Genomic DNA, 14,119 nt, shown 5'->3' on the forward strand with positions numbered 1-14,119 from the left:
TGGGTGAAGGACACATTAGCAATAGCTGTCACATTTGTAAATAATTCAAGTCCAGGACTAAATGGGACAGTGACACATATTTTCACATTATCTTGATGGAATCAGTGTTGGCCTTGCCATTGGAGCATCGTTCCAATTCGGTAGCAAGCACTGTGGCTTTGGCGCACACCAGCTCTAGTTTCCCTTACCAGCCGAATCCAAGAAAGCTAGGAAAAACTGAGAGAGGCCAGAGGAAAGTCACGACTCTTGTTGGACAGCTTGACCCTTGTCAGTATCCTGGGCAGTGACTCATATTGAGTGGTCATCCAGGCCTGTGACAGCAGAGAGGGCTCCATCCAGTGGAAAAGGTCCTGCCAAATTTTCAGAACCAGGGTTTCTAGTCCCACTGCTTCCTTATCCCAAAGGCATAGTACAATCATCATGGACCTATACAACCTCAACAGTGATCTACAAAAGTTGAAGTTCTTCTTTGAGTGCTTGTTCATGTGTATTCCAATCAGGTTTGTAAACACAGTGGTTGGAATATTTTTCCCATAGCAGCTTCGGCGCACTCTCGCACCTCCCTGGCACTGAACAGCCTCGGCATTGGTCACAGTCCCTGGTGCCGCAGAAGAGGCCTAACAGAGATAGATCACCTCCAAGGCGCGTACCCTTCATGTGCCCTTCAGAAGGGCACATGGCACCATGAAGCGCCGAACCTGGACCATCTCATTCAGGTGGATGTTTATCTCCACACTGAGAGCCCAGCCCACTGGGGGACTTCCCAGAACCCTACATTCCAGAGGCCTTTGAAGCGGCCAGGGACTTGATTGAGTCGTCGTCCTCACCTCCCCTGACATCGACCCCCACCAGAGGTCATGGGAGCAGCCGGCACCGACCAACTTCGAGGGGGTCTGACGATGTAGTCAAGGACGCCAGAAAACACCACTCGGTGCAGCCCACAACTCCGACACTGACTGCGGCATCAACAACTGACTTGACCCCGGTACTGGCTGCGGAACGGGACATGGCACCGGGCCTGTCACCAACACAATACCACTGTGCGGTATTGTCCATGGCACCCAGCTCCATGGCTCTTATCTCCGCCCAGAGCTTACCAGCCCCGGGCCCGGCTATGCTACCCCTACCTCCCCGGCACCGCAGCAAACCTGAGTCGATGGCCAGACACGCTCTGGCATCGGCAACCTTGGCAGAACCCCCAATGGCCCCACCCTGGTCTGCTTCAGAGTACTCAACCGATTCTGAGGCAGAGTCAACTTGGTCATCAAGAGGCTCCAGATCCCACTCTCTGCACCGGTCCCACTCGCAATGCTGATCGCGGCACCGCAGCTCCTCTGCTCACCATCAGCAGCATTGGGCACAGTCAGTTCTGGTGCCGATGATGCAACAAACCTGGCCCCTGCAACTTTTGAGTCAGTGGCCATTCTGGACCTTGTGGGCCTTCCACCAGAGCCAGGGTGCAGATCCTTCGAAGGCAGGGTAAGCACCCGGGAACATGCAAATCAAGCCCGGGATATTTTAATCCTGGGCTTCATTTGCAAGTTCGAATGACTACATTAGCCGCCCTAGTTCGAACTAGGGTGGCTAGTGTAGACACACCCTTAGGGAGTAGGAAACCTTCCATTAGGGCTACATACCTGGCTAAGTGGAAGCGGTTCTACATCTGGGCTTCCTACAAAAGGGTTTCCCTGAGGGAGGCCCCGATTCGCCTCATCTTGGACTACCTCTTAGATCTCAGGCTTCAGGGACTCTCCTCTTCCTCGATTAAGGTCCACTTAGGGTCCAGCTCTGCCTTCCACCCGGGAGACAGGGGAAAGACTCTGTTTGCTGATCCAATGGTAAACAGGTTTCTGAAGGGATTAGATAGACTTTACCCACATGTACGATAGCCTGTCCCTCAGTAGGACCTCAGTCTGGTCCTTTCCAAACTCATGGGGCCCCCGTTTGAGTCCCTGCCAACATGTTCACTAATACACCTGTCCTACAAGCAATCACACCGGCTAGGTGGGTGTCCAAACTGAGAACGCTCATTTCGGATCCCCCCTATACGGTTTTCTTTAAGGATAAAGTGAGGCTATGACCCCACCCTTCGTTCTTGCCCACGGTGGTGGTGTCCTTTCATGTGTCTCAGGATATATTCCTATCAGTGTTTTACCCCAAACCTCATGCATCAGGGAAAGAGCAGGCACTGCACACCCTAGACTTCAGGCCGTAGCATTTTATTTAGACAGGACAAAGCCCTTCCACAAATCATCACAACTTTTCGTGACCGTTGCAGAATGCTCAAGAGGACAGCCGGTCTCCACACAAAGGATATCCTCATGGATGACTGCATGCATCAGAGTGCTATGCTCTATCGGGGTCCCAACCTTCCCCCCCACCCCCTCCCAGAGTGCACTCTGTGAGGGCAATGGCTTCCTTCGCAGCACAGGTCCCGATCCTGGACATCTGCAGGGCTGCCACTTGGTCCTCTGTCCACACCTTCACCAACTACTATGCACTACCTTCACCAACCACTATGCACTATCACATCAGGCCTGAGAGGACGCCACCCTGGGCAGGGCAGTCCTCCATTCCGTGGAAGGTTAAAACTCCGACCCCATCTCCTCAGGTTCCACTTTGGAGTCACTTACATGGAATGGACATGAGCAATCACTCTAAAAAGAAAGAATGGTTACTTATCTTGTAACTGCTGTTCTTCCAGATGTGTTGTTCATGTCCATTCCAAATCCCACCTGCCTCCCTTTCTTCAGAGTATTCCTGTAAGAAGGAATTGAGAGGGCAGGGGGCCAGCAGGGGTATATATCAGCCGATATATCAACACCACTCCAGGGGGCTCCCTGTTGGGCCAACAGGTACTGCTGAGGGGAAAATTGACAATGCGTGCACGCTGTGTGCGCACACCTACATGAAATGGAAATGAGCAACACATCTCATAGAACAGTTACGAGGTAAGTAACCGTTCTTTCTTTGGCATGGAGTGCCCCAGCACTGTCTACCTCAGCACTGAAAAAGGACTCCTCTTGGCATCACCATGGGTCTGAGAGAGGCCCTTCTGAAAGGCACTGTTCACACTCACCTGTGCCTCAGAAGTGAAAGAATCCCGATGGCAGGACTTCATCAAAGTCCAAAGAAATGTGACCCTGGGAGGCCCGACCAAGTCCCTGCAGGGGAAAGGAGAAGAGAAGTTGAGGCCACAGTTTCAGGGATCTCTGGGCCGGGTGGATTAGCCCCTTCCACTTCCCTCAGTGCCAGAGGCTTTTGAGGCGGCAATCAACTTAATGCACTTCACTGTATGTCATCCCCACTTAGGGGAGAGAAGTCCCACCATCCACAGCAACGACGTGTCCTCAGGTGCAGTCCACTGGAAAGCCAGCAATGATGTCCTGACAGTCTTAGTCTTGTTTGCCAAGCCCACAGACATCATTGATCTCTGCCAGACAGCCTAGCCGATTGCTCAGTTCCCATCAGTCAGCTCGGTGCTTCCTTGATCCACAATATTGGCGACTTCTGGTTCATAATCAGAGTCATTTCCGTTCTAGGAAGAGGTCTCAATCTAGAAGAGACCACCACCTACAGTAACAGGTGCTGTGACCTCAGTAGCAGAATGTCACAGGGCCTTTTTGGACCCACTACGCATTTTGTCAAATCCAAAGGGAGTTCCCAAGGCATTGGTCAACACCATCTTTAGTGGCGTTGGCCATATTTGTGTCTCCTTGTATGGCACCACATCTGCCAGATATGGTGCCTAGTCCAATGCCATCCAGTCCAGCATCATTCCAGGCACTGACCTGATCTCAGCTCAGGCACCAACAGGAGGTCATCTTCTACCAATGATTTCAGCACCATTATCACTGCCTGGCACGATAGACACAGCACCAATGCCAATGGAATCTGCATAAACAGTGTCTCGGTATCTTCATGACCCACTGCAGGCACCATCGACCTCCCTGGCACTGGGACCAGTTTCCATGATTGCAGCAACTGCACTGTCGACTCTTCCATCAGCGACTGACCCTAGGGATCAATGGCATCAGATGGAGAGGGACATAGCCCAGTTCTAGCCTCGCCCTTCTCGTTACCAGAAAAGGCGTAACCTGAGATGTCAATGACACCTACAACAACTAATCTGTGGGGTGGCCCAGGATCTGGGCATTAAGGCAGAGAAAGTGGCAGAGGAGTCAGACCCATTGGTGGACTTTTTTGCTCTTGCTGGTTCCTCCAGGGTAGCCTCTAACCATTGATTAAGACAATAACTGAAAACAGTTACAGGAGACCGTAGCCTTAATTACACTGACTGTGAAACACAATACAAGGTGATGCTACTTCATGCTCTCCAAAGTGATACAAGCAACTCTATACTTACCCTGCCAGACTTGCTTATTTTGGACATCATGAACCATAGAGAACAAGGGTTTCAAGGGCCTTCATCTAAGAATAGGAAGGCTAAGCAACTGGTTATCTTTGGTAGAAAAGTGTACTCTACAGAGGTATCAGGGCTGTTTCACACTCTGGCACTCTGAGTGCAGAAGGTGAGGGCCCACAAAGCTCAAAAAGGAAAAAAACACCTTTGCCTCTACAGATACTGGTTACAAAAACTTCCCCTCAGAATCACAATACGCAGATTTTGGGGAATTGCTGCCACAATCAAGTGATTTTTATCCCTAAAAAATCAGTGGTGAACACTTGAACCCACCCCCAAGGATACCTCAAGCTCTTTTGCCCTAAAAGAGCTTGAAAAAAGAAAAGAGGAAAACAAATTATAGTCTTTTGTAGCTGACCTCTCAGTCTGAAGCATGCAGATACACAAACTGACCAGGACACACGAATCAAATCATCACCTTAAAAATGATTTTTTTATTACAAAACAAAAGATAAATTTGATAAAGCATACTTGGTTGCTAGATGTTACAGAGCAACTAAGGAAAACAAATTAAAACAGAGAGAAAAGTTTCTGGGCACAGTGCTCGATGGTAAACGGAGAGGGGAGGCATAGATTCACACAGAGCAGTTCAAACCAAATCACAAAATAAAGAAAAATTACCCTGAATGTGACTAGATTCACTTTTCCCCTTACTTACTTCCAATTTTCTTTTTTTGTTCAGTCCACTCCCATGCCCCAGATTCCTTGGAGACGTGGTAGTCCTGCCTGGGTTTAAATCATTCTTTGTGTCTCAACTCCTCTTTTTCTCTCTCCCACACAAAGAAAGCAGGCAAGAAATCTATATCCAATTCAAATTTCATCCCTCTATCTCAATTGGTTCGCCCGGCCCCTGGCTAACACCTTTGCTAGCTACCTGAGTTTAACCCCTTAGTCACTGGGTGCTGGTCAGCATGCCTCCTGTCCATTACAAAGGGAGTTAAAACTGCATAGTCATCCAGCTGGCTCTGGTCAGCAGATACTCTTACAATATCTTTACCTTGCTCTCTAAATTTATAGACCTGCTTCCCTCTGACCACAGGTAGAATTCTCTTCCTTTATTAAGGAGAAGACCATCTCCCGAGCTTCCTTGCAGGCCGTTTTGGACATCGCTCTGATGAGACGGTCCAGTGGATCATTCTGGGGAGCCAGAAACGATCCACAAGGTTGGCTAAGTGGATGAACTTCTCTCAGTAGTGTTGGAGCACAGCATTCCTCCATCATGCTCACTAGTACAAGACATTTTTGAATACCTGGTACACGTCTGGAATGAAGGTCTTGTACACTCCTTCAAGATGCATATTGCAGCCATCTCCGCATTCCATGAGCTGGTGCAGGGGCAGAAATTTTTCCTACAATATGACTGCCCCATTCCTGAAAGGGCTAGAATGGCTATACCTCCAGGAAAAGGACCTGGTCTCACAATGGGATCTTATTCTGGTCCTTTCGAAACTTACTGCATAACCCTTTGAACCACCTATCCTTGAAGTTGACATTTCTTGTGGCGATAACATTGGCAAGAAGCATCTCAGAGCTCAAGGCATTGTCCTCAGACCTACCATACACCTTCTTTTACAAGGACAAGGTACAACTTATGTTGTACAAGATTCTTATGTTCTTATGTAACTGCAGCCCCACTGGCCTTCCTACAGAAGGTGATGTCTTCTTTTCACATGGGCCAAGATATTTTCCTATCCAGGCTCTACCCCAAGCCTCACAAGATGGCAGAAGAGAGATGCCTGTATACTCTGGACATGTGAAAAGCTCTGTCCTTCTACTTAGAGCACACCAAGCCCTTTTGGAAGTTGACAAAACTCTTTGTTGCCACCGGGGCCCACATTAAGGGCCTCCTTGCAGAAGATCTCTAACTGGATTACTGTGTATATATGTACCTGCTACAACTTGGCACAGGTATCCCCACCTTCAGTTGTCCATACCCACTTTACCAGGGTCCAGGCATCCTCAGCAGCTTCCCTGGCACATGTGCCCAACCAGAACATCTGCAGATGGCCTCCTGACACAGGGACTAACCCGGATTTTTTTCAGAGTGTGGATCATGACCCAGCCTTTGCCAAGCAGCATTGCTGACAGGCCTTTTATCAGCCTGGTTGGTGGTCTAGCACCAGGGTCCCTTGGTGCTCAGCAAGTAATCCCACTGTTTTATATTCCACAACCCAGTACTGGGTTGTAACCCGCATTTTGAAAACCACTGCTACAGGCAATCAGTTTGCATGAGCGTATTTTGTGCATGTAGAATCATAGAATACTAGAACTGGAAGGGACCTCAAGAGGTCATCGAGTCCAGTCCCCTGCCCTCATGGCAGGACCAAATACTGTCTAGACCATGCCTGGTAGACATTTATCTAACCTACTCTTAAATATCTTCACAGATGGAGATTCCACAACCTCCCTGGGCAATTTATTCCAGTGTTTGACTACCCTGACAGTTAGGAACTTTTTCCTAATGTCCAATCTAAACCTCCCTTGCTGCAGTTTAAGCCCATTGCTGCTTGTTCTATCCTCAGAGGCCAAGATGAACAAGTTTTCTCCTTCCTCCTTATGACACCCTTTTAGATATCTGAAAACTGCTATCATGTCCCCCCTCAATATTATCTTTTCTAAACTAAACAAACCCAATTCCTTTAACCTTCTCTCATAGGTCATGTTCTTGAGACCTTTAATCATTCTCGTTGCTCTTCTCTGGACAACTATGTAATTTAATTGTGCATCTAACTCTCTGGAAAATCATCTTTTGAACTGCTTGATTTTTATTAAAATTCCTCCTGGCACACTGAAATATGTTATGGATCAAACAATACCATCATCTACATCTCTCAAATGGCATTGTCTTCAAATTATGGTATCTGACATTTCTGCAAACCAAAGGTCTGACTCAAAGCCCATTGAGGTCAGTGGAAACACTCCTGTTTACTTCGGTTCAGGCCCTCAGCAGAGTTCTAACAAAATAAGAATAATAAATGATGTAAAAGTACCTGAAAAGGTTTAGGGAGCCATTATTTTCTAACCCAAAAACCCTTCTATTATAAATACAATGTATTTTTGTATGTAACAGTGTAGATCTTCACACCAATATGTGTATATATATATATATATATATTTGTAATTTTTCATTAGCACATGTCAGCTGAAAAAGTTTTGGAAATGATACAAAATGAGGCTGATAGTGAGACCATCCAAAAACCAACACTACGTATGTACTTCTGCAATTTTTGACAATACTCCTTTTAAATCATTCTGTTTTCATATTTTTACAGAAGAAACTGAGAAAATTAATGTTTAATATGTTAAATGTTATATGTTTAATTTAGATGAACTACTAGATATTGTTCCTGATTCTCAGCCAGTAGGCAGAAATGACAACCCTTTGTGAGTATTATAAAACAACCCTAAATAAATATTTAAACAATTTTTTGAAAGCAATATGTTCAAGTGTTGCCAAAGACACAGTATTTCTCAGATTTTGATACATGATCTCCAGAGAGCTCTTCCAGCCCTATGTTTCTGTGATATTAACATTTATTAATCAGCAGTGTTTTTATTTGTTAAATATTTTTGACCTAAATCTGTTAAATTTAGCAATAATGTCCAAATTACAGCAATTTAGTGTAAATAAAATAGGATTATATTTGTAGATTGCCTGGTCTTTTGGAAAGTTCTGCTGATGAAAATAAAATGTGGAAAAAACCGGCATGCTCAGTACCTGAGACGCTTATAACAAAGTGTGACAAGCAGAAAAGAAGTACATCATCAGGACATACATTCCCACAAGGTTAAGCTTATGCCCTGTTAGTAATAAGTATTTGTGAATGGCAAATAATTTTTTGTATATTCAAATGTTTTAAAATACCTTTTTATCTTAAAAAGATGTTCTTGTTTGCATTAGGTCCAGTTCTCAGTGAAAGAGCTGTCAAACAAAAAGCTTTCTATTCAATATTTGAAAGTACTTCTCCAAAACAACAAGCTCAGAATAGAAAAATATCAAAGAAGAAACAAAATGAAATTGTTAAACCGGAAGAAAACTGCATGGTACAGAGAGGACAAATGTTAAATAGTTCTAAGCATTTAGAACAGAAAATACTAAATACACAGACAGAAGAAGTGTCCACTGCACCTGAAACATCTTTTAAATCAGCTCATCTAACTAAAATGACTGAAAAATCTCTGGGATATTCCACGCAATCAGTGTTGGCCAGAAATTCTAAGGAGGAAGTTGATGTTTCTTTTAGAAAAGGAACTACAAATCAGAAAAAATCTGAGAAGGTGATAGATTCTCATCTTGGTTCCTCTGACATAAAGGGAATAGTTTTATATTTTAAAAATTTCCCTATAAACTTTGTAGAATGCTTTTAATTCTACTTATTTCTGAATTTGTTCATTATTTGGTTTATACTTATGCAGAAGAATGAGGGGTATACCATAGTTTCAAATGTAACTCTTTTATGGTTTGTGGTAAAATTTAAAAATATTTATCTTGATTTCACAGGGTTACTTTTGTTTAAAAATATGAACCAGTCTTTTATTCTGGGCATGATTTTGAATACTGTATTACAATTTAAAACAAGATTCCTGATGAAACACCTCAAAGCAAGCCCAAGTCTTTAAATCTCGGGTCAGACACAGAATTTTAAGCTTTGACTGTTAAATGCAGCTGGTTTGCTAATAAAAATGTCTGCATTGTTGCCACTTGCATCAAAATCTGTAGTCATTTTGTGGGGAAATTTCTGTGAAGGCTTCCTTACATTGCTCAAGTAAAAAGGTCTGATTTTCTTCATATGGAAAAACTGCCCTCAAGCCTGGTCAATCCAGAGGGATTCATAGATAGAATGCCAACTGCATGGAGTCTTGGTAGCACCATACTGCAGTTTTGCCCTTTTATTGAATGTTTTACTACCAAAGTTAGCAAGTTATTTACAAAGTTTGTTGTTACAGAAAGCAAAATCTCAAAAAGTAGCAGAAACAACAGAATCAATGATAAATAAAATCAGTGACAGATACAAACAAAAGGATGATCATGAACATGCAAGCAAAGCAGGACAATTTTTAGCTAACAGGTATGGTGCACATTTTTTTTCTTATAATAGTTTGAAAGCCTGATAGTTACTTTCTTGTGCATTTGCAAAGAAAGAATCAATAGAGTTTGGTCCAGATCATAAATCTGTGAGAAGGTGGAGGGCAACAGAGCTATTCTCAGTTTGTAAATAAGGATTTTGAAGCAAACCTTTCAGCCCAGGTTGACAGACTTGGGCTTGCTCTAGTGCTCTCAAAATGACTATAGACAACCTAACTGCAGCTTTAAAATGTTGCCCATTCTGCTATTTTTAGAGCACTAGCAGAGGAACTGTAAGTCTGAGTTTCTTTAAAGCCTACAATAATTTATTTATTTCTAAATGTATTCATACAAATGTCCAATATTTACAGATGCTTAATACTTGCATCTTAAATTGGCTTAATGGGAGAAATTATTGTTCAGCACCTATGAGAATCAGGCCATGAATCACAATTTAAATAATTTTTATATTGATCTAATTGTGAAAAAATGTAGAATTGGTTATGAAAAGTATTTCAAGAAATGAAAACAGTAAAACAACATATCTTGAAGTTATGCTTGTATCCTAACTCATGATATTTGGCAGTTACTTAGTTATTTGGATTGTAACTTAGTTCACTTTAAGGACTATTTTTTTGCAGGCAGTTCCTGCTCAACTCTTTCTGGAATTGGTTCTCTTCTGCTATGCAGAATTCTCATGTCTATTCATGCTCGCCACATCCATTGATGCCAGGAGATTTTCCCTCGGGAGTATCTGCAGGGACTGGCTCCAAAGCCCCCTGGAGTTGTGCACACGTGTCATACTATATAGTGCACCGCCAGGAACCAACCTCCCCTCAGTTTCATCTTGAGGTGCTTGGAACTGTTGCTCCAGCCTTTAACTGCAGCTTCTTTTCTGTTAATTCCCTCTTATTGTAAATATTTTTTGTTCTTTAGCAGTTGTTAGAACTTTGCAGATAGTCCCTTTGCAGGGACACAGCCTGGGGATGCGGCATGCCCTGATCGCTCACATTTAAACCATGTGCTAGCTGTTGCAGGCCTATGAAAGTTAGGAAACCAACACTGTAACTGCCTTCATTGTCTGGGTGAGTCCCACATCAGTAACATATGCTACATCTGAAAGTCCTTTCGAACTAGGACCATAAAGGACAGAAAATCTTCATTTCTTATGGAGTCCACCTTAGCTCCCCAGAACCAGTGCTCAGATTCAGTGCTGAGCACTAGCACCTTGCTGTGGAGCACTCCTCCGGTGCCATCGACTAATCAGCATGGGGCAAAGAGGACCTAGAAGGCAAGCAAGGTCAAGTCCTTCATGCAAGGAGAAGTCCGTACAACCAACAGACAAGGACTGAGTGCCAGACAAAGTACCACCTTAAGTAGAATGGGGAAGTGCTCCTTGTTCCTTATCACCTTCTCCAGGCATCTAGGTTCTTCTTCAAGTGATATCCCCATGGGTGCTCCACAGTTGGTGTCGGGCTCATCCTGGCACCACAGATCAGAGACTTTGAGAGCAGTGATCGAGCGGGCTGTGCATGCATGAACGGAGAGAGGCGCTCCCGCCTTTGAAGTAGCGTGTTGCTAAACTTCAAAATTTGAAACACATGAAGCTGGACACTACTGGAGTTTTTCATCAAGTGTTGGCCAAAGCAGTAGAAGCATCTTATGAACTGTCATTGCTCATCACTAAAGCCAAGAAAGCGCACATAATCGGAGAAACTCTTGTGAAGCCTTGCTTGTTGAAAGCAGCTGATATTGTGGTTGGTGTTAAAAGCAAGAAAAAACTATTGGAAATTTCTCTTTCTGACAATTCCGTGAAATGTCGCATTGATGAGCTGGCGAAAGATCTTAAACTTCAAGTTGTGGAGGCAGTGTGGGCTTCTCCTTTTTTTGCAATTCAGTGCAACGATGCCAGTGATGTAACACAATGCTGTCAGTTGCTTGTCTACGTTCCATTAATTAACAATGGAACTGTGAAAGAAGAACTGCTTTTTTCAAAGGAATTGATGACTACATCAAAGGCTTCTGATGATATGAAAATGATTTCTGACTTTTTTGAAGAAAATAGACTTTCATGGGGAAAACTGTTTGGTGTATGCACAGATGGTACTCCAGCAGTGCTTGGCTTTTGCTCTGGATTTGTGACATTGGTGAAAGAAAAAAATCCAGCCGTAACCACAACTCACTGTGTCATATACAGACAAGCATTGGCTGCTAAAACCTTTCCAGATGACTTACGTGACTCATTGAGTTTGGCCATCAAAGTTGTCAATTTTGAGAAGAACAGTGCTTTAAATACGAAACTTTTTGATGCTCTTTGCATGGATTTGGGAATGGATCATAAAACTCTTTTGTTTCACATGGAGATACGATGGCTTTCCAAAGGTAACATGCTTTTGAGATTATTTGAACTAAAAGATGAAGTGGAAATTTTCCTCAACATTATGGAGGACACCCTCAGCCACAATTTCCTCACAGAACACAAGTGGGAACTAAATAACCAGATCACCCACAAGCTGTTCCACTGATGGGGGCTACCACAGATAGATCTCTTCACCACCAAACATAGCATAGCAGGAGACAAACAACACACAAGACTTACTTATACAAGTGGCAGTTTACAGAGTGGTGCGCGCATAGGGCAATCGAACCATCCAGGGCACCAGTCCACCAAGTACTGGAATACATCATGCACCTGAAACAACAAAATGTGTCAGTTTCCTCATTCCGGGTGTACATGGTGGTCATTACACCCTCCCGTTCATGGGTTTTCTGTATTTGTACACACCATCTCTAAAACATTCTTGAAGGGTCTACAGAACCTTCACCCACCTCGAAAACCCATTCCCCCCATGTGGGACTTAGAACTGGTCCAACACTCATTCACAAGACCACCTTTCCAACCAATAGCAACCTCACCACTTAGCTTTCTTACCATGAAAACGTTGTTCCTTCTGGCAACCACTTCTGCAGGGAGGGTCAGTGAACTTGCAGCTGTCCCAGCCTCACCTCCATACACAACCTTTCACAAGGTCATTCTGCAACCACTCCCATCCTTCTTACCCAAAGTGACCTCCATATCAATGAACTGATAACCCTTCCCACTTTTTATCCAAAACCACATCATTCCAAGGAAGAAGCCATATTACACACGCTGGATGTTAAAAGGCAAATTGCTTTCTATATGGATATGATTAAATCTTGTCGATCATCCCAGAGATTGCTGGTATCCCTGTCCGAAAGGTCCAAGGGAAAACCACTGTCTTCTCAGCGCATATCAAAGCTGATAACATCATGCATTACTATATGCTACTCGCTCCAGAATAGGGCATTACCAATGAATCCAAAGACCCACTCTACCAGAGTTATGGCAACATCAGCTGCTTTCCTAAAGGGAGTCTCACTCCAGGAAATACACAGAGCAGCGACATGGTTATTTAATCACACGTTCATAAAGCATTACACTATTCTGCCATGCTCCACAACAGATACCGCAATAGCCACTGTGGTTTTCTTCACAATTTGTAGCAATGGATCGAAGCCCACTGTCCATCTGAATGGTCGCTGTTACACAGTCACCAAATGTGGAGCACCTGCCCGGACATCACTCGAAGAAGAAAGATAAGTTTACTCACTTTGTGCAGTAACAATTGTTCTTCAACACGTGTGTCCCTGTGGGTGCTCCACTACCTACCCTCCTCCCCACTTCTTTGGGCAATAATAGCAGCCCACAAAGAAAAAACAGAGCTACTTCAAAGGCAGGAGCGCTGCTTGTGCATGCACAACCCGCGCGATCACTGCTCTCAAAGCCTCCGATCTGTGGTGTCAGGATGAGCCTGACCCCAACTTTGGAGCTCCCACGGGGACATGCATCTTAAAGAACAATCATTACTGCATGAAGTCTTTCCTTCCACCCCAGAGGCATTGCAGGTGGTACTGGACATCATTTGCCTGCTGGTCCTGCCAATGCTGCTGGCACCAGAGCCTTGATAGATGGAAGCCAAGTTGGTGGCTCAATCACCAATCTCACAGTGCTCTCACTCTCCCATAAGGTTGGTTGGAAGAACCCCTCACAATCCTGCATAATCACTGCAGGGAGACACAGACTGCATATTGTAGCTCAAATGTCTCCAGATACCTTTGGAGGCATGCCGCCCTGGCAGCTGAGGCATGTTGGAGCCGGCTGCTCGTTATGCATGAGTTACTGTTCTAGAGATAGATCCCCATATGGATGGCACTGTTCTCCACAGCACCACTATCTGCCAGCACTGTGCTATCTAGGACATGAGTCCCGATCTTTCTCTTGGAGCAGGGCATTGTCCCTCAGCTGCTGGTCTCAGAGTAGGTCTAAAGACTGCCACAGGACCCCAGTCCACCGCTATGGATGCTTTTTGCAGTCTCCAAGATCGGCCTCATCCAGTAGCTACTGCCGGCGGAGAGAGCATAGCACCTGCTCTCCATCCTGGGCACTGGCCAGTGAGAGATCGACCAGTGTCCCTTCAGAGCCTTCCTCCTTCCTGTGCAATCATTGGCTCTGCATCCTGTGCCGCTCATTTCATCACCACAGATGACTGCATAGCCTACATTGTGACTTCTGGTACCATGCCGTTGGCAATGATGCTCCTGGACTCCAT

At 44.6% G+C, this 14,119-nt stretch overlaps 1 protein-coding gene across 2 annotated transcripts in view; it reads left to right on the forward strand.

The window, feature by feature from the left end:
* The window catches only part of SYCP2 (synaptonemal complex protein 2), a 137,174-nt gene that overhangs the window by 58,997 nt on the left and 64,058 nt on the right, over positions 1-14,119 (forward strand). For both annotated transcript variants that reach the window (XM_075901108.2, XM_075901109.2), the window contains exons 20-24: positions 7,556-7,631; positions 7,750-7,807; positions 8,074-8,210; positions 8,325-8,701; positions 9,371-9,492. In XM_075901108.2, the coding sequence (XP_075757223.2) occupies positions 7,556-7,631; positions 7,750-7,807; positions 8,074-8,210; positions 8,325-8,701; positions 9,371-9,492 (770 nt within the window). The remainder of the gene's footprint in view (positions 1-7,555; positions 7,632-7,749; positions 7,808-8,073; positions 8,211-8,324; positions 8,702-9,370; positions 9,493-14,119) is intronic.

Source organism: Pelodiscus sinensis, chromosome 17 (genome assembly GCF_052426305.1).
Source record: "Pelodiscus sinensis isolate ZL-2025 chromosome 17, ASM5242630v1, whole genome shotgun sequence".
NCBI classification, from domain to species: Eukaryota; Metazoa; Chordata; order Testudines; family Trionychidae; genus Pelodiscus; species Pelodiscus sinensis.